The 21,792-nt window shown below is 46.4% G+C and overlaps 1 protein-coding gene across 1 annotated transcript in view; it reads left to right on the top strand.

The window, feature by feature from the left end:
* The window catches only part of LOC143933453 (protein-arginine deiminase type-1-like), a 55,162-nt gene that overhangs the window by 11,005 nt on the left and 22,365 nt on the right, over positions 1 to 21,792 (top strand). The window contains exons 2-7 of the mRNA XM_077456358.1: positions 16,523 to 16,703; positions 18,409 to 18,481; positions 18,764 to 18,825; positions 19,396 to 19,516; positions 20,498 to 20,623; positions 20,746 to 20,909. Of these exons, the coding sequence (XP_077312484.1) occupies positions 16,523 to 16,703; positions 18,409 to 18,481; positions 18,764 to 18,825; positions 19,396 to 19,516; positions 20,498 to 20,623; positions 20,746 to 20,909 (727 nt within the window). The remainder of the gene's footprint in view (positions 1 to 16,522; positions 16,704 to 18,408; positions 18,482 to 18,763; positions 18,826 to 19,395; positions 19,517 to 20,497; positions 20,624 to 20,745; positions 20,910 to 21,792) is intronic.

Here is a 21,792-nt window from a genome sequence, read left to right as displayed (position 1 = left end):
AGTGCATTCCTGACAATGGTGGGTGCTCCATTCCTGGCAGTGATGGGTGTTCCATTCCCGGCAATGGTGAGTGCATTCCTGACAATGTTGGGTGCTCCATTCCTGGCAGTGATGGGTGTTCCATTCCCGGCAATGGTGAGTGCATTCCTGGCGATGGTGAGTGCATTCCTGACAATGGTGGATGCTCCATTCCTGGCAGTGATGGGTGTTCCATTCCCGGCAATGGTAAGTGCATTCCTGGCAACGGTGAGTGCATTCCTGGCAATGGTGAGTGCATTCCTGATGATGGTGAGTGCATTCCTGACCATGGTGGGTGCTCCATTCCTGGCAGTGATGGGTGTTCCATTCCTGGCAATGGTGAGTGCATTCCTGGCAATGGTGAGTGCATTCCTGGCGATGGTGAGTGTTATACGCCAATAAATACGCTATATCCAAATAATACGCCTGTGCTCATCTCTTTACGCACACCCAGCCCACAAAGGCAAGAGAATTTTTGTTGGGCAGTGTATTAGTGCTCGAATGAACATGTGGTTCAAAGAATGTCAAGAAAAATGGTCGGCCCTCGCGCATGTTCACTTCATCAAATCTGGCCCTCTTTGAAAAAAAGTTTGGACACCCCTGATATACTGTATGTGTTATAGAATATACAGTATAAGTTTAGACCTTTTAGTGCCATTCAATCAGTAAGGCCACTTTCACACTGGGGTGGGGGGGGGGGAGTGTTAGCTTTACCGCAGTTATAGTGGTGCTTTGGCGCCACTAGCTGGGTGCTTTTAACCCCCCAGAAGGGGTTAAAAAGGCGTTAAGAGCACTCGCTTAGTGCTGCTTTCAAATCGATTTGACAGTGGTTTAAAAGTGGCACCCATTCATTTCAATGGGCAGGGGCGGTGGAGGCTCCCCCACCGCCCCAAAGATGCTGCTTGCAGGACTTTTTTTCCCTGTCCTGCACTCTGTCTTTCACACTGGGGTGGCTTGAGAGGCGCTTTTCAGGCACTTTACAGGCGCTATTTTTAGTGCATAAACACCTGAATGAATGAAATACTTGTATAGCGCACAATGCGAACAGAATCGCCTCTAGGCGATGAAAAACATCCCAATGTGAAAGGGGTCTAGCGCTGTTATAGCAGTGCTTTTCAGCCACAAGCAGGGCTAGTGCCCAAATAAAGGGTTAACTGGGTCCCCGACCAGCGCACGCCGATGTACGTCGGCAGAATGGCACGGGCAGGCAAATGGGCGTACCTGTACGTCCCTTTAAATTTGGCGCCCTGCCATCGCGAGCGCGCCGCACTCGCGTTCTGGTCGGGACTCCTGTGAGTCCGGTCGTGGGTCCCGCGGACTCGATCGCCACGGGCATACCTGCGATCGTCTCACGGGGCGGCTGAACGAGGAAATGCCAGCATCTCCCCGTTCTGCCTAGCAACTAGTGACTCTGATCTCTGCTCCATGTGATTGGAGCAGAGATCAGTGTTCACTAAATTAAAGCCCAGCCCCCAACAGTTAGTAACACACCCCTAGGAACACTTAACCTCTACACTGCCACCCACTGGTTAACCCCTTCACTGCCAGTGTCATTTACACAGGAATCAGTGCATTTGGTATAGCACTGATTGCTGTATAAATGACGATGGTCCCAAAAAATGTGTCAAAAATGTCCGATGTGTCCGCCATAATGTCGCAGTCACAATAAAAATCGCTGATCATAAATAGTAAAAAAAAATTATTAATAAAAATGCCATAAAACATTCCCCTATTTTGTAAACGCTATAACTTTTGCGCAAACCAATCAATAAACGCTTATTGCGTTTTTTTTTTTTACCAAAAATATGTAGAAGAATACGTATCAGCCTAAACTGAGGGAAAAATTTTTTTTTTATATATTTTTGGGGGATATTTATTATAACAAAAAGTAAAAAATAATGCATTTTTTTCAAAATTGTCGCTCTATTTTTGTTTATAGCGCAAAAAATTAAAACCGCAGAGGTGATCAAATACCACCAAAAGAAAGCTCTATTTGTGGGACGTCAATTTTGTTTGGGAGCCACATCGCACGACCGCGCAATTGTCAGTTAAAGCGACGCAGTGCCGAATCGCAAAAAGTGGTCTGGTCTTTGACCAGCAAAATGGTCCGCAGCACTGCCCACTGAATTCAATGGCAGGGGCCCCAGTGTGAAAGGGATCTAATGTACACACGACCAGACTTTTCAACGGACTAGGTCCGACGGTCTTCCCGACGGACTTTCGGCGGAGGTCCGATGGACTTTCTGAACGAAACGGACTTGGCCACACACGACTGGACTAAGTCCGTTCGAAAGTCCGCTCGTTTTGAACGTGATGACGTAAAAGGGACTAAACAAGGAAGTTCAATAGCCAGTAGCCAATAGCTGCCCTTGCGTAGTATTTGGTCCGTCGGACCAGCACACAGACAAATGGTTTTATTTCTAGGTCCATTGGACTTTTGGGGAAAAAAAGGCCGCTGGAGCCCACACACGATCTAATGGTCCGCCGGACCAAGTCTGCCTGAAAGTCCGATCGTGTGTGTACGCGGCATAAGACTTTGAGCCCCAGCATCTCCTGTGGGAGGTATGGGATAAGGTATACTATATATTTGGCCAGATGACCAACGCCCTTTAAATGTTGAGTTGAGATGCTTCCAGTAAAGGGTGTTATTAATGCTAAAGTATATAGAAACATTTTTTTACCAGTGGTTCCCAACCTCAAGTACCCCCAACAGGTCATGTTTTCAGAACTTTCCTACACCTTGCACAGGTGCTTTTAATGGCTTGACTTTTATGACAGTTATTTAATCTAGTGGAAACTCCCAAAACATGACCTGTTGAAGGGTACCCAAGGACTGAGGTTGTCTACCTGTTTTAGACAATTGTGCTCCTCCATCCTTGGGGTAACATTTTGGTTAAAGACCCTTGTGTGTCCCACCATGGCTGTGACCTTTGTACGCAGCCAGCTCCATAAAGACATGGTGTGACCTGTTTGGTGCGAAGGATCTTGAGTGTCCTGTACAGAGCCCTGACTTCAAACCTACTGAACACCTTTGGGATGAATTGAGTCATGTCTTCTCATCCAGCATTAGTACCTGACCTCACATGGTGTCATGGTTATGCAATAGAGTTGGTCTGCTTACCTGTTTCCATGCGTTCATCTCTAGAGACCAGCCGACCCTCACCTGACTGCTTTTGTAATCCATCCTCTGGCATGACTCCACCCTAGCTCCTATCAGAGAACTCTATATTAACCTGTGCACTGCAGGCCAACCCTGCTGATCAACCTTTGTGTGTTTAGCTTCCTGTTTCCTGCCATGTGCTCTTCTGTTGTTTTCCGTTACCGACTTTGGCGTGTCCTTGACTATCCCTGTTTGCCTTTTATCCTGACCTTTTGGCGTGTCCCTGACTATTCCTGTCTGCTTGTGGCCCCGACCTTGGCTTTGTCCCTCACTATCCCTATCCTCCTGTTGCCTACTGTGGGTGGGAGCTGGGGGACCCTGGGGGTCGCGACCTGGAGCCAGTTGCAGCCAAGTCCACCCTCACCACTAGAGGCGCTGGTGAACACCTGCTGGCTCTTAGACTCCACGCCCCAGGGAATCTTACGCTCTAACCCCAGTGGGATCTGTCTCCCGTCTGCAGCAGTCAGCCGTAGGGTCCACAACCTTGCGGTGCACTCCTGATCCCTACGGTGTGCATCTGTCACCTCGCCCCAAGGTGACCTGACACATGGGCACAAATGTCCACAGACACCCTCCAAAACCATGTGGATAGATTTCTCAGAGTGAAAGAAGTTATGGGGGGGGAGGCTACTATATCATGGTCATGGGGGAAAGAGGGGCACCTTCATATTAATGGATGGTACAGTTTGAAATTAGATGTCCAATAGATTTTCTAGGTGTAATAGTCAGTTGTCTATAAACATTTATCCATATATGTTAGGGATCAGTTTGGTGTGGAGGAACTCAGGTGTCCTACACAGAGCCCTGACCTTAACCATACTGAACACTTTTGGGATTAACTGGACCACTAATTTTGAGGTAGGTCTTATCCAATATCAGTACCATGGGGCATACTCACTCCTTGCATGGAAGACCTGTGCTAGCTACAGATTTCTCTGTTGGAGATGCCCTATAAAGGGACTCCTTCTATAACTACTTACTGGTGGACACTGATAATGAATTAATGGTGTGGAAGAGTGAGGTGCTCCACCCAGGAAGTCTGCTCAGGACTTATTCATAAAATGAGAGATAAATCCCACTTCTCAGAACCATGTAATCCACCCACTTATCCACCAGTAGTTGTAGGAGGTGTCCCTTTTTAGTGCAGTTCAAGCAATCTGCAGCTAGCACACTTCTCCCATGCAAGGAGTGAGCATGCCCCATGGTTTTGAGAAGTGGGACTTATCTCTCATTCTATGAATAGTGTAGGACCCACTGATTATGGGTTACTTTGACTCAGTGGTGGGATAAGGATGGTATGGCCATATGGTGTGATTAAATCCCCATATTTACTTATTATGATCAGGTGTTTTTAGGTAGCTTTGCAAGATTTGAAAGCAACCTTTTTTTGTATATGTGTGCGCTATCCTTTGTGGTTCAATTTGACCTCGCTAATGGGCACAAATTCTCAGACTACTTCCAAAATAATGTGGATATTCTTCTCAAAAATTGAAGATGTTATAGCCATGAAAGGGGGTGTGACGGAAGGGCCCGTGGAACCCAGAATCCCTTGGAGAGATTGGGGAAACCCTTGTTTCAGCTCCCCAATGCACCTCCTATATCTATATTAGGGGCACAGGGTGACTGAGAAAATGCGGCTTGGATTACTTAGAATGGGACAGTAATATGTATACACAATATCTCCCAAGATATATATAAAGACTATTCTTGGTTTGTTTGATTCTGAACTGAACAATTGAAAGAGCTGATCCCATTGGCCTCTGCAGTGGCGTAACTAGAACCTTCAGGGCCCCGATGCAAGAAACCATGAAGGGCCCCCCTGAACCCCAGCCAGGGCCCTTCCCTCCGAGTCTGGCGGTGGAACTCCAGGGCGTGGTCACAGGTATGACCTTTGTGAGCCCTGTAGTTCCACCACTGGTATCAGTAGTTTTTATTTTTTTATTGTTTTTATTTTTAGGTGCCCCATTGGGGGACTGTCCCTAGGCAGGATGGGGTCCCCGTCCCCAGAAGAGATGAGGTCCTTTTCTCCAGGGCAGATGAAGTTACTGCCCCAGGTGAGAAGGGGTCCCTGTCCCCAGGGGAGGTGGGGGTCCCTGTCCCCACATGAGAAGGGGTCCCTGTCCCCAGGGGGAGATGGAGGGGGTATGTAATGGTGTAGGGGGGATGGGGTCCTCTCACTCACCATGGCCAAGCTGTAGGCTGCACACTCATCCATGTGTGCCTGGGCTCCATCCAGTGTGCTGGATGGGAAATCAGCATATCTCCCAGAAAGACCTTTCATCATCTGTGTATGACGGGGAGGAGGGGGGCTGGCAGACAAGCCTGCAGTGTCCTCCGGGGAGCTCTCATAGGACTGCACTGCATCTGTGTGCTTAAAGTTTGTTTACCCAGGAGAAGTATGCAGTGCAGTGTGGGCCGGACTCAGGGGGGGCGGGACTCTGGCTGGGGAGAACAGACATCGGACTGAGCGGCAATGCATGGAGCAGGAGAGAGGTACTCTGAGGAGGCGGCCGAGGACACAGGTCATGTGGGGAATGCACAACTAAAGAGCAGCCAGTGAGATAGTCGAGCATGGAGCTCTGCTAATGACCCTCCACCTCCAGCCACCCGTGTGCATGGTGCACTGGTACCCCTAGCTACCTATGCTGCTGCCGGCCATATGTAGAGGGGGCTGCATGGGCCCCCTGCATCACAGGGCCCAGTTGCGGTCGCAACTGCTGCACCCCCTATAGTTACGCCCCTGGGCCTCTGTACAATGTAGGTGACAGTCCATCTGCTACTGGTGGTCTCCTGCCATTGTGTTTCCAGTTTCCTGAAGGGAGACTGAAATTATGATATCGGCCTCTCTTGTATCTCCAACCTAGGTCCTGCTGAGATTGGAACAGAAGGAACCGAGGGACAGAAGGAACACGAGTGCCTGCAGGTGTAGACCCGGAAACTTGCAGTAGAGGATGTGACCATGGAAAGGCAGGAGAACCATCATATTGGGAAGGGCAGCCATGCACCGTGGGTCAGCTGGGGTTAAAGAGGCACTCTTCTTGGACTGCGGAACTGGAACACCAGGCGATGTAGCATTTCTGGCAGGCTTGCAGCAGGAAGTCACAGCAGGTTGCAGGGCCGTAGTCCCAGACACTCGGATAGTAGTTTTGAGCCAAGTAGGAAACAGGAGCGAGGTCACTAGGATAGCCAGGTTCAGTTGCAGGCGGGCAGCAAGGTACCAAGGCATTAGGCAGAAGCAAGGTCAAATTGGGAGCCAGTAGTCAGAAATATAACAGAGTCCAGAAGCAGGGCTAAGGAAAGCCAAGTTCAGCAACGGGTATCAAGCAGGGTATCAGGGAACAGCTGAGAACCAGTCAGCATTGATCAGGGCATCCTTTAAATAGGCCGTCTGGCAGCAATTGTTACTAGGGATGCGCTCCTTTGCATGCATGCAGTCTGTCGCGCATGCGCATTGGTGCCTATGGGCATCTGCAGTCGCCCATGAGCGCGCGCATACACACGAGTGCACACCAGACGTATTTTAATAGTTCTCTTACACCCAAGGAGAGAATGCAATTGGCACCTCACAACTGCAGGTTGATCTGGTGTCGGTGATGGGCCTGCGGTCTCCACTATCATAAACCCAGCAGAAGAGCTGGCAACCAGGCAGAGTGCTACCAACTTCTGCCCAGCACCGGCAACAACTACAGAGTTCCAGGGAGCTGGGGCAGTCGGCCTCCCTCCCTGAAAGTTAGCCAGGGCAGATGGTGTGGGGTTCCCAGCAGAAGTGCTGGCAACAGGGCAGAGTGCTGCTGGCCTCTACCCTCAACTAACAGAGGATGGATTTCCTGTAAAGGTGGATGGGACCTCAGTCTCCTCCTGTATACCCCAGGGATGCTTGGCAGTCAGCCCAGATTCCCAACGGCATGATGGAGTGAGCCCAAACCCTTGTTTCGGCTCCCCATGCACTTCCTATGTCTAAGTTACCCTGTGTCCATTAGGGGTGCAGGATGACTGAGAAAATGTGGCTTGGATTACTTAAAATGGGACAATAATATTTATTCACAATATCTCCCACGACATATATAAAGACTATTATTGGTTTGTTTGATTCTGAACTCAATATGTTAACTGAAAGAGCTGATTACATTGGCCTTTGTACAATGTAGGAGACGATCCGTCTGCTACTGGTGGTCTCCTGCTATTGTGTGAAGGTGTCCTGTGTTTATCCTTATGATAATGTATAATCTAGAAGCTCAGTGACAACAACAAGTCTGACCTGTAGGGAAATCTTGATTAATCACAACAATGTGTGTGTGTGTATATATATATATATAAAATGTGTGTGTGTGTACCAAAAGACACACGCATGCAGTGCAACGCTACTACAGTGATAGTTCAATGCTATACTTAGTGCTATGTATACATGGAATAAAATTAAAATTCATAAACAATTTATAATAAATGTCCCATAAATTAAATATCAATCTTGATAGTAGTGCTCCAGTGTTATTATCATACCACGTGCTTCTCATTAATTCTTATTGCTTATGCAAACCACCACCAGCTATTTAATCTGCTCACCTCAAGGATGAGTCAGGAAGACTCAAATGAACTCTTTATTTTCACTCCCCAAACATATTTTCTTTCTCTCAGCTGTACAATTTCTCCCTTTCACAATCTGCACTCCACCCAATGTGTCCAAACAGATCGGGGGGGGTTGATCTCCAAGATTATTCAGCTGTTGCTCCACTTCAAGGTACTCATGTAATCAAAAACACAGCCGACATAGTGCTCTCTGCTATAAAACTTTTATTTAAAAACTCACTAAAAGTGGACACTTGCTAGATATAAAAACAAAAATTTGCTTGTTACATGTATTGAGAGCGTCCGCTCGCTCGCCGCCATGGCTGTGCAACGTCATAGGCTCTCCTCTGCACATGTATCAACCTCTGAATGGTCTTCCTCAGCAGATCAATCACAACAATGGCCAGGTGGGCACAGAGTCACCTCGGCTGCTTTAAAGGGACTAGTTAATTAGCTCATGTTAATTTTATGTTTCTGGATACAGGTGTATTGTTAGAGTAATATGAGCAAGGAGGGGGGAACCTCCTCTTCAACTCCTCTTCAACTGTATATAAGACCGTATTCTTGTTCTAATAAGCCGTTCATGGTGAGCAACCAAACGAGTATTGTCTTGTTTTGTGGTTATCAGAGGTTGGAATATCTGATATCTATATTCATACTGGAGGAAGCTGTGTACTGACAGAAGCACTCAAGCGGAGTGCGACGGGGGATCCGTGACAGGGGGCAGCTCTATGTTATTGGCCATGGTGATAGGAGGGGCAACTCCATGTTAATAGCCATGGGGAAAAGAGGGGCAACTTTATACTATGACCATAGGGGAAGGAGGGCCAGCTCCATATTTTTGACCATGGGGGAAGGAGGGGCAACTTAATTGTATATCCATGGGAAAGGAGGGGTAATTCCATATTAATGCAATGGGGGAAGAAGCTGCAGCTCTATATTATTGGCCATGGGGAAAGAAGGGTCGGATTCATACTATGACCATGGGGGAAGGAGGGGCCACTCCATATTATTGGCCCTGAGGAAGGAGTGGCAACTTTATATTAATGGCCACTGGGGAAGGAGGGGCAAATCCATACTGTGGTCATGGGGAAAGGAAGGGCATCTCCATCTTAATGGCCATGGGGAAGTAGAGGTAACCCTATATTACTGGTCATTGGGAAGGAGGAGCAACTCCATATTAATGGTGGTGGGGGAAGAAGGGTCAACTCCATATTATGGCCATGGCTGAAGGAGATCTAACCCCAAATTACTTGTCATTGGGAAGGAGGATCAACTCCATATTAATGGCTGTGGGGGAGGCAGGGGCCACTGCATATTAATTGCCATGGGGGAAGGAGAAGCAACTCCATATTAATGGATTAATGGCCGTGGGGAAAGAAGAGACAACTCTATATTATGGCCATGGGGGAAGGAGGGGGCAACTCCATATTGCTTGTCATTGGGAAGGAAGAGCAATGTTTATAAAGAAATAGCTAAGGAGTACCACATCCATTGAAAACTGTTAGAAACATTTTTTGGACAATTGAGCGGACTTTACCGGTACCAGAAAGGAACACTATATAGTTTTACAAAAATAATTGTTTATTTAATGTTACACAAGGATAAAAAATATGTACAAAGTAAAAACAAGAGAAAATAGAGCTCTCATTGGTATAACCACAGGTGTATATGAAGATAGTAGATTCCCCTATTACTACTGAGTCAAAGAAAGGTCAACATTTCGCTATCGCTTCTTCAGGACCTATTTCCATTGACTGCATGCAAAGGAAGGAGGAGCAACTGCATATTAATGGCCAGGGGGAGAAGGGGCAATCCCATAATATGGTCAAGGGGGATGGAGGAGCAACTGTATATTAATGCCATGAGGGAAGGAGGGGCAACTCTATAAAACGACCATAGGGGATTGAGGGACAACTCCATATTGTGGCCATGGGGGAGACAGGGGCAAGTTTATAATATGACCATATGGGAAGGAGAGGCAACTCAGAATTAATGGCCATGGGGGAAGAAGGAGCAACTCCATTCTATGGCCATGGTAGATTGAGGGACAACTCCATATTTATGGCCATGGGGGAGAGAGGGGCAACTCCATATTAATGGATGGCACGGTTTGAAATTGGGTGTCCAATAGAATATCTAGGTGTGGTGGTCAGTTGTCTCTAAACATTTTCCCATATAGATTATGGTTGGTAATCTGAGTATGGCGGGAATTAGGTCAGAGAGTTACAAGGAACCAAGACCGAGCTGTTGTGGTCAGTCGCCTCTAGAGAATTAGGTCATTGTTCCGGGGAACACATTGCCTGTTGAGATTGAGCAAAATTCTCCTGAAGTTGGTAACATATCTGTATTGGTGTAATAATGCTGGATGCAATAAGCACCACCTGACCTCTTAAGTATATGTAATAGCAATGACTAAAATCCCATATAAGCCTTACAATGTCAGAATTTTTAAATCTGCAGCTTTCACGAACATAGTCCTCACTGATCCCACCATGGAGGTCCTTGTTCAGGCACTTCTTGGTATCGGGGAACAAAGCTCTGTCCCTGCTTCAAAATGTTAGTTCTTAGAGGATAAACTTTATTTTAATTTATTGAATATCATTTGTTGCCTGAAAAGTCCTCCCGTGATTGGTCTCTCTCTATGAAATCTGATTTATGTCATTTTATATAATTCAGGTTCCAGCAGTATGACCCTCCACATTCCTGGGTGACTAAATCCACCCGAAGTGGGCGTAGCCTGACAACTTGTCAATCAGATACTGTATATAGCACAGGGTGCAGAGGGTTTGAAGCTTGACTCCGCCCCCTGCACCTGTCTCCTGTATCGATGGAGGCTTTGTATGCGGTGATCACAGGGTAGGAAATGATCGCAGTGATGTCATGTTTTCTGTCCTCCACCTGATTTAACACATGACAGTAAAAGTAATCTCTTTGTGTCCTGGAAGGTGCATTGGGGTGCCATTCAGAATAAATGTCATTGGACCAAACGCACTGAACGCACAGGACCGTGTATTGTGGTAGTAATAGGCGTGCTAATGTGAACGCTACAGCAGTAACAATAGTGTCACCAAGCCCTGAATTATTAAGAAAAAAAATTTTATTTCTGTGTATCATTTGTCATTATTGATTCACATGGGAGAGGCCATATTTACTGAATGTACGTCCAGGTTCTGCTTATGTGATGGCCGGTGCTAAATATTTCAGGGGGGGGGGGGGGGGGGAGAGAGCAAACTAACTCGGGAGATGGTCTCCCAGCAGGGAGTCTGCATGTGACAATGGGGCCGAGTAGGAAGAAGAGGCCGTAGACACTGGGTGGCGATCCAGCGCCATCTTGGCACCCTCCTCGTGCAGCCTGGGACCATTGGCCAAAAAAAACCCTGTTGGAGTCCATGTGTCCAGCGCTATGCATGTAGATTAGGGGCCGGGCGTCCCGTATGGATGGGCTGCCACTGACCAGGGTGCTGTGGCACTCTAAGGTGCCATTTGAGTTCCTCCAGTTTTCCCACTATCAGGGCCTGTGATAGGGACAGTGTGATTGGAGGGCTCTGTGATGAGGGAGGCTGTGTGATTGGAGGGCTCTGTGATGAAGGAACTGTATGATTGGAGTGATATGTGATGAAGAAACAGTGTGATTGGAGGGCTCTGTGATAGGAGACCTTGTAAATGGAGGTCTCTGTGATGAAGAAACGGTGTGATTGGGTGGCTCTGTGATGGGGCACTCTGTGATTGGAGGGCTCTCTGATGGGAGAATGTTTGATTGGAGGGCTCTCTGATGGGGGACTATGTGATTGGAGGGTTCTCTGATGGGGGACTGTGTGATTGAAGGGCTCTGTGATGGGGGACTATGTGATTGCAGGGCTCTGTGATGGGGGACTATGTGATTGGAGGGCTCTGTGATGGGGGACTCTGTGATTGGAGGGCTCTATGATGGGGGACTGTGTGATTGGAAGGCTCTGTGATGGGGGACTATGTGATTGGAGGGCTCTGTGATGGGGGACTGTGTGATTGAAGGGCTCTGTGATGGGGGACTATGTGATTGAAGGGCTCTGTGATGGGGGACTATGTGATTGCAGGGCTCTGTGATGGGGGACTATGTGATTGGAGGGCTCTGTGATGGGGGACTATGTGATTGGAGGGCTCTGTGATGGGGGACTATGTGATTGGAGGGCTCTGTGATGGGGGACTGTGTGATTGGAGGGCTCTGTGATGGGGGACTCTGTGATTGGAGGGTTCTCTGATAGGGGACTGTGATTGGAGGGCTCTGTGATGGGGGACTGTGTGATTGGAGGGCTCTGTGATGGGGGATTGTTTTACTGGAGGGCTCTGTGATGGGGGACTATGTGATTGGAGGGTTCTGTGATGGGAGACTACGTGAATGGAGGGTTCTGTGATGGGGACTATGTGATTGGAGGGCTCTGCAATGGGGGACTATGTGATTGGACGGTTCTGTGATGGAGGACTATGTGATTGGAGGGCTCTGTGATGGGGGGGACTGTGTGATTGGACGGTTCTGTGATGGGGGACTGTGTTACTGGAGGGCTCTGTGATGGGGGACTATGTGATTGGAGGGCTCTGTGATGGGGGGGGGGGGGGGACTGTGTGATTGGAGGGCTCTGTGATGTTGTCATCAGAACAAGATTAGTGGTTAAATCTTCTAACGGTGACACTTGTTGCAGTGACAACTATATAAGAAGGGATTTCTCTGTCACTTTTGGGGAAATTTGCTCACACTTCCTGTGGTGGCTCTGGGACAGGAAGAGAGGGGAAATGTACTCAATGGGACACAGGTGGCAACACAACAAAGGATTTAACCCCAACCCTATAATATGCAACTAAAAAAAGGAAAGCTATTTGACTTATTTAATAATCATGACTCGATTCTCCCTCAGCTCTAAGAATCCATGACAGTCCAGAGGTCCCATCCACCCGAAGGAACGGCTGTGACCTTTTCTGTCCTAAATAATCATTACAATGAGATTCCATACAAATATAAGAGGCGTGTCACACATCAAATGCCTCACATAATTCCTGAGATCATCCATAGGTTACAATAACAATCCACATGACAGTAATGTTGGTGACGGGGACACGGGAACGATTGATAGCTGGTGACACATGACTTCTGTATGGAGATGGCTCAGCACGGGCCGCAGAATTATTACCATCCATAATAGCTATCTGCTGACTTGCTGAGTGACACATTGCTCCACCCCATGCAATCATCCATATATGCATTTATATTCTACATATTATTAGAGCTTACATGATAATAGATTGTTCATGGAAGTTAAAGGTTGTAAATAGATGCTGCACAGTACCACTTCTCTTGTCCTGTATGGTGGGTGTAATTCTCAGTATCTGTTCTTATTCTGTATGTAGACTCTGCACAGTACCACTTCTCTTGTCCTGTATGTCGGGTGTAATTCTCAGTATCTGTTCTTATTCTGTATGTATGGACTCTGCACAGTACCACTTCTCTTGCCCTGTATGCCGGCTGTAATTCTCGGTATCTGTTCTTATTCTGTATGTATGGACTCTGCACAGTACCACTTTTCTTGTCTTGTATGTCAGGTGTAATTCTCGGTATCTGTTCTTATTCTGTATGTATGGACTCTGCCCAGTACCACTTCTCTTGTCCTGTATGTCGGGTGTAATTCTCGGTATCTGTTCTTATTCTGTATGTAGACTCTGCACAGTACCACTTCTCTTGTACTGTATGGTGGGTGTAATTCTCGGTATCTGTTCTTATTCTGTATGTATGGACTCTGCACAGTACTACTTCTCTTGTCCTGTATGTCGGGTGTAATTCTCGGTATCTGTTCTTATTCTGTATATATGGACTCTGTACAGTACTACTTCTCTTGTCCTGTATTCCGGGTGTAATTCTCAGTATCTGTTCTTATTCTGTATGTATGGATTCTGCACAGTACTACTTCTCTTGTCCTGTATGTCGGGTGTAATTCTCGGTATCTGTTCTTATTCTGTATATATGGACTCTGTACAGTACTACTTCTCTTGTCCTGTATTCCGGGTGTAATTCTCAGTATCTGTTCTTATTCTGTATGTATGGATTCTGCACAGTACTACTTCTCTTGTCCTGTATGTCGGCTGTAATTCTCGGTATCTGTTCTTATTCTGTATATATGGACTCTGTACAGTACCTCTTCTCTTGTCCTGTATTCCGGGTGTAATTCTCAGTATCTGTTCTTATTCTGTATGTATGGATTCTGCACAGTACTACTTCTCTTGTCCTGTATGTCGGGTGTAATTCTCGGTATCTGTTCTTATTCTGTATGTAGACTCTGCACAGTACCACTTCTCTTGTCCTGTATGGTGGGTGTAATTCTCAGTATCTGTTCTTATTCTGTATGTATGGACTCTGCACAGTACCACTTCTCTTGTCCTGTATGCCGGCTGTAATTCTCAGTATCTGTTCTTATTCTGTATGTATGGACTCTGCACAGTACTACTTCTCTTGTCCTGTATGTCGGGTGTAATTCTCGGTATCAGTTCCTATTCTGTATGTATGGACTCTGCACAGTACCACTTCTCTTGTCCTGTATGTCGGGTGTAATTCTCGGTATCAGTTCCTATTCTGTATGGACTTGATTTCTGGGTGTAATGTTTTCATACTTTATATTGTGTTTTCTTATCTATTATAATACATCTCTTTATATTAGTAAATATCGTTGTGCTTGTTCAGGGATAATTATTTGTTAATATAAGGATAAGGATCTGTGGACAGTCGCTTGTATTGTATATTTATGGGTGGAGAATGTTTATCAGATGATGAGGATTAGTTACATTTGTTGGGTATTATTACAATGTATCCTGATAACAAACATTTTGGTGCATGTTATGTTGTGTGTGATCCTCTCACCATGGGAGTTTATGGGCCGGTGGATTAGAATGCGGTCACTTTGTAGGCTCCTCGGTCTCTCCACCCAGGGAAATCATCCACTTGTAGAAATCAGTGACCGCACGAGGCAGTCTCGGCATCACCTTATCTGAATGGTTTTCTATTTCTGTTCTGTGTTTTTATTTCTTTTAATAAAACTTAATTTTCAGTTAAAAAAATAAATCAGCGACCGCACTTTCTCTTCCGTGTCTCAGGAATGTGCTCGGAGCCACTGACTCCGCTATAAAATTGAGTTTTATGAGGAAATAAAAATCAGATGATGATAGATGGCACATTAATTATAATTCTTCGGATTTCAGCTATCCAATGATGCAACGTAAACGTTGTTTACACTGAATGTAGCATTGTATTTACCTGGAATTGGAATTCATACCCCGACATAGTTGGGGTAGGCGGAACACTTTGGTGGGGGTGGGTCAGCCACGCCTTTTGACCCTTGACCTCTGGGGACACGCCTTCTGACCTTTGGAGCAGGTCCCTATTTCAATCCCTGAGTCCTAACCTTGTTCCTCAAGCGAAAACCCTAACCCTAAGTCCTAACTTTGTTCTTCAAGGGAAAACCCTAACCCTAACGCTTTCCCCAACCTGTTCATTCCCCAACTTGTTCGTTCAACGACTTAGTTGGGGTAGGCAGAACACTAAGGTGGGGATGGGTCAGCCAAGACTCTTGACCCTTGACCTCCGGTGACATGTGTTCTGACCTTTGGAGCAGGTCCCTATTCCAATTCCTGAGTCCTAACCTTGTTCTTCAAGGGAAAACCCTAACACTAACCCGAAGTCCTAACCTTGTTCTTCAAGGGAAAACCCTAACACTAACCCGAAGTCCTAACCTTGTTCTTTAAGGGAAAACCCTAACCCTAAGTCCTAACCTTGTTCTTCAAGGGAAAACCCTTACCCTAACCCAAAGTCCTAACCTTGTTCTTCTAGGGAAAATCCTAAACCTAAGTCCTAACCTTGTTCTTCAAGGGAAAATCCTAACCCGAAGTCCTAGCCTTGTTCTTCAAGGGAAAACCTTAACCCAAAGTTCTAACCTTGTTCTTCTAGGGAAAACCCTAACCCTAACCTGAAGTCCTAACCTTGTTCTTCAAGGGAAAACCCTAACTCGAAGTCCTAACCTTGTTCTTCAATGGAAAACCCTAACCCTAACCTGAAGTCCTAACCTTGTTCTTCTAGGGAAAACCCTAAGTCCTAACCTTGTTCTTCTAGGGAAAACCCTAAACCTAAGTCCTAACCTTGTTCTTCAAGGGAAAATCCTAACCCGAAGTCCTAGCCTTGTTCTTCAAGGGAAAACCTTAACCCAAAGTTCTAACCTTGTTCTTCTAGGGAAAACCCTAACCCTAACCTGAAGTCCTAACATTGTTCTTCAAGGGAAAACCCTAACCCTAAGTCCTAACCTTGTTCTTCAAGGGAAAACCCTAACCTGAAGTCCTAACCTTGTTCTTCAATGGAAAACCCTAACCCTAACCTGAAGTCCTAACCTTGTTCTTCTAGGGAAAACCCTAAGTCCTAACCTTGTTCTTCTAGGGAAAACCCTTACCCTGAGTCCTAACCTTGTTCTTCAATAAACATCTAAAAAAAAAAAGATAACTCTTCATCACATACAGAACAACAACAGAGCGCCGCTGTGCGGATAGATTCGCCATGCGTTTACGTAGATTTTCAGCACCCAAGTATTTTTATATGCAATAATAATTTGTACTATTTGAAGTATAAATTCTCTTTATGAACCATGCAGACATATATCATGGTTCCATGTTACGTGGGCTCCACCCTTCTGCGGTTCTTAGGGTCATCGCTGCCCCATCTATGTCACAATGGTTGGGTTATGTTTTACTTATTCTTTGTCCTTTTTCCAGCATTGTTCCCAGAAGGGCCGATTTCTTCGACGTTCGCGGAACCAGCAACATCGATGTCTTCATGGTCTACAACTCCAAAACCATCAAGAAGCCGGGAAAGGGAGAAAAGTGGCCGATTGATAAGGGGGTCAAAGTTCATATTTCACCCAACGAGCCCAGCCGACACCTGAATGACGGCAAGGTGACCCAGCTTTTTACACACCGGTGGAGTGTGTGAATTTAACACTGAGCTTGATACAAACCTTTCCTGTAACCCTATTACAAATCCTCTGTATACGCTTGACACTAACCCTCCTTATAATTCTAACACTAACCATCCCAGTAACCCCGGTGCTAAACCTCCTTATAATCCTAACATTACTAATCCTTCTGCAACTTCAATATTTTCTCTACTTGTCACTGGCAGCTGGTGGTATATTTTTTGAGGGGGTGGCAAACAAGGACCCGCTTCCTGATTGGCCTGGTGGAGAATCAGAAAGACAGTAGCGAATATTAATTTTCTATTGTCACACAACTGGGTGGGGTTGGGGCGTAGTGCTCCGAGCCCCCCATTTTTTAAGCCTATTAGAGCCTCCAGCTCTAATTACGTGCTTCTAAAAAAAAAACAAGAAAAAAAAAACATTGGAATCCATGCCTTTGGCACCCCGCATGTAGATAAGGGGGCCAGAAGCATGGATGGGGGGGGGGCACCTTCCCTACAACCCTAACACTAACCATCCATGTAACCCCAATACTAGCTTTTCTTGTTACCTTAACACTAACCCTCCCTGTAACCCTAACACTAATGTTCCCCATACCGCTAACTCACCTTATAGCTCTAACAGTAACTCTCCATATAATCCTAACACTAACTCTTCCTGTAACCCTAAAACTAACCCTCATAGTAATCCTCACACTAACCCTCCCCATAACCCCAAAACTAATCCTCCTCGTAACCCTCCATGCAACTCCAAGACTAAGCCTCCCCGTAACCCCAACATTATCCCTTCCCATAACCTCAACATTAACCCTCCCCATAATCCCAACATTAACCCTCCCCGTAACTTCAATACTAACCATTCCTGTAACTATAACAATAACACTCCCTGTAACCCTAACACTAACCCCTCCCTGTAACCCCAACACTAACCCCTCCCTGTAACTCCAACATTAACCCCCTGTAAGGCCACAAACCCTCCCTGTAACCCCAACACTAACCCTCTCTGTAACTCCAACACTAACCCTCCCCATAATCCTCACACTAACTCTCCCTGTAACTCTAAAACTAACCCTCTCAGTAATTCCTCACACTAACTCTCCCTGTAACCCCAAAATGAACCCTCCCCATAAACCCCAACACTAACCCTCCCCATAACCCTAAAACTAACCCTCCTTGTAGCCCTATAACGAACCCTTTCAGTAACCTTAACACTAAACCCTCCCCATAACTCCAACACTAACCCTCACTGTAACACTAATACTAACCCTCCCCGTAACCCCAACACTTACCCTCACCATAACCCCAACATTACCCTCCTCGTAACCCCAACGCTAACCCTCCCTGTAACGTCAACACTAACCCTCCTTGTAACCCCAACATTAACCCTCCCTGTAACGTCAACACTAACCCTCCTCATAACCCCAACATTAACCCTCCCTGTAACCCCAAAATTAACTCTCCCTGTAACCCCAACACTAACCCCCTCTGTAACCCAAACACTAACCACCCCTTAACCTCAACGCTTACCCTCCCGGTAATCCAAACACTAACCCTCCCTGTAACTGTAACTCCATTGAATTTGTATCATGATAGTCATGTGTGGACAGCATACAAAAAAAAAAAAAAAAAACTTTTTACCAATCAATCATTTATAAACAATTGTTCCATTTTTGTTGTTTTTTCCCAGGTGAAGGTCTCCTATTACATTTCTCAGGGGTCGGACCCTGTGAGTAGCATCGTTCTGTACGTGACAAGTGTGGGTGAGTGTCTTCTATATCCAGGAGGTCATCACCAAACCCTCCATGGATTTTCTCCACCGTGAAGCCAAGACTTTTCCAACCTGCGAATCTCCAGCTGTTGTTGAATTGAAAGTCCTGTAGAATATATAATGTAGGGTGTGTTGAGACAGTTCAGTTGGAAAGGGTGAAAAGCTACACAGTATAGTTACTTATGTCTTTAATTGTCTTCTGCTAAGTAATTCCAAAACAGAAGCACCATACCAGGGGGCCATCAGTCTGATCTCAATGTTCTTGTGTTTGCAGCTATTTCCCTGGATGCGGATGTGAACCGGATCGGTTTTGTGAGCCGAGGAATGAAAAACAAGGTAATGACGTTGAAATCTCTGCTGCTGTATGTGTGCCCTGCGTCTTCCCAGAACCCTGACCTGAGCAGGACTCGAGTCCGTCGGAAAGATTTGAAACATGTTCTAAATCTAAAGTCCGTCTGATCTTTCGACAGCAAAGTTCCGATGAAGTCCGCACACGGTCGAATTGACCAACGGATTCGTTCCGTCAGACCTTTGCTGTCTGCTTGTACATGGCATTATGTACACTACGGGGCTGGTAGACAGCATGTGTCATTAATATTGGTGGGGGGCAACCACTAGGGGGCTTCTAAGATCTAATCTCCTGAACTGTTCCCAGCCAAAGTATGCCAAGCAAAATGAGATGAAAATAAAAGTGATCGCTGTTTGAATTACTGGGGACTGAAATACCAAATTACACAAAAGTCTAGTCAAGACCGGATCTCTTTAGTAACCCAAGCATGCAGAAAATCGATACTATAAAAAATGGCAACACTGATAATATAAAGCGACAAACCTGGGAAACACGAATGCTCCAAATGGAACATTGTATACAAATAGAACATCTGACTTTGTTTCGCTCATCACCAGGACACGTGGACTTGGGGGCCCAATGGGAGAGGAGCCATCCTGCTGGTGAACTGCGACCGCGACCGAAACCGCTCAGGACTGCCAGACAATGAAGACAGCGAAGGAACGCCCAATGCTGCCGGTACAAACCTTGTTTTCTATAGACCAGTGGTCTTCAAACTGCAGCCCTTGGGATGGATGTGGCCCCTTGCTTGCCTTTATTTGGCCCTTGGGGTACTATTCCTCCCACTAAGACCAATGGTGGGGCACTATTCCTTCAACTGAGACCAATGATGGGGCATTATTCCTCCCACTGACACCATGATGTAGCACTACTCCTTCGACTGACACCAATGATGAGGCACTATTCCTTCCACTGAGACCAATGATGGGGTACTATTCCTGCCACTGACACCAATGATGGGGCACTATTCCTCCCACTAAGACCAATGATGGGGCACTATTCCTCCCACTGACACCAATGATGGGGCACTATTTCTCCCACTAATACCAGTGGTGGGGCACTATTCCTCCCACTGACACCAGTGATGGGGCACTACTCCTCCCACTGACACCAATGATGGGGAACTATTCCTCCCACAGACAGAAATGATGGGGAACTATTCCCCCCCACTGACACCAATGATGGCGCACTATTCCTCCCACTGACACCAATGATGGAGCACTATTCCTCCCATTCACGTCAATGATGGGGCACTATTCCTCCCACTGACACCAATGATGGGGCACTACCCCTCCCACTAACACCAATGATGGGGCACTATATCTCCCATTCACACCAATGATGTGGCACTATTCCTCCCACTGACACCAATGATGGAGCACTGTTCCTCCCACTGATACCAATGGTGGGTGACTATTCCTTCCACTGAGACCAATGATGGGGCACTATTCCTCCCACTGACATTAATGATGGGGCACTACCCCTCCCACTGGCACCAATGATGGGGCACTATTTCTCCCACTGACACCAATGATGGGGCACTATTCCTCCCACTGACACCAATGATGGGGCACTATTTCTATAGAATAGAATAGAATTATTTGTTACTAAATTTCTAACTTTTTTCTCTTGTGTTGTGTTGGCTCTTCTCTCGGTCAGACGTGAAGGACATGTCCCCGATGTTCCTGACAGCGGAGGGCCCGGATGAGGTATTTGATGACTACCGAGTGATCCTGGAAATAGAGCCATGTGACTCCAGAAGACTGCGAGTATATCGCCAGGGAAGTAAGTACTGCGGAATGATGATGTCATCACTCATGACACTGTGCTCTCCCTTCACAACACAACCATCTTCCCTGAGTTGTAGAAAGTTAACACCGGTATGGTGCCTATGCTCTTACTTTTAGAATTCCAGTTCAAACACGTCCTGGGGATGGGAAAACTGGGATACGAGGTCCAACGCAAGAACAGAGATGAGATGAAATTCTACGTAGAGGGGCTCCAGTTCCCGGACACTGAATTTTCTGGACTTGTTTATGTCAAAGTCAAACTGCAGAGGACTCGGGATTTTGTGAGTAGTCATCGGATTTGGAAGCAACACAGGGGATCTGAGGCTTTAAACTAGAGAATAGGTCCTTTGCAACTAGTAGGAGGATTGGACAGTCGGGTGGGTCCACATTGCTGTTAGAACACGCTAGCCTTAATCCATCCCAGGTCTGAACCTGAGACCTCTGCTGTGTCTGGTCGATGTCTCTTCTTGCTAAGCCACCTGAGATGCTGGACAGCTCCCTGTCTGATCTATTGGACAACCCTGCCTTGTGCCTTGTTTCTGCTGAATCTTGAACTCTTTGCTCCTGTTTGACTACGCTTCTGCTTAATTCCAACCTGCATACGCTTGTTACCAACCTTTGGCTTGTTTACTGACTACGCTTCTGCTTAATTCCAACCTGCATACGCTTGTTACCAACCTTTGGCTTGTTTACTGACTACGCTTCTGCTTAATTCCAACCTTCATTCGCTTGTCACCAACCTTTGGCTTGTTTACTGACTACGCTTCTGCTTAATTCCAACCTGCATACGCTTGTTACCAACCTTTGGCTTGTTTACTGACTACGCTTCTGCTTAATTCCAACCTTCATTCGCTTGTCACCAACCTTTGGCTTGTTTACTGACTACGCTTCTGCTTAATTCCAACCTGCATACGCTTGTCACCAACTTTTGGCTTGTTTACTGACTACGCTTCTGCTTAATTCCAACCTGCATTCGCTTGTCACCAACCTTTGGCTTGTTTACTGACTATGCTTCTGCTTATCCCTACCTGCTATATCTGCTACTGAACCCCGGCTTGTTCAACTTCTTGTGTGTCGATCCTGAGGACCGCGACCTGGTACTAACATGCAGCAACACCCATCTCCACCATCAGGAGCTCTGGTGAGTACCGATTAGTGCTTAGA

The sequence above is a fragment of the Lithobates pipiens genome, unplaced genomic scaffold, assembly GCF_037356315.1.
Source record: "Lithobates pipiens isolate NorthernLeopardFrog02 unplaced genomic scaffold, aLitPip1_a1.2 Scaffold_27, whole genome shotgun sequence".
NCBI classification, from domain to species: Eukaryota; Metazoa; Chordata; class Amphibia; order Anura; family Ranidae; genus Lithobates; species Lithobates pipiens.
The sequence above is the reverse complement of the archived record's forward strand: the minus strand, read 5'-3'. Positions and strand labels throughout refer to the sequence as shown.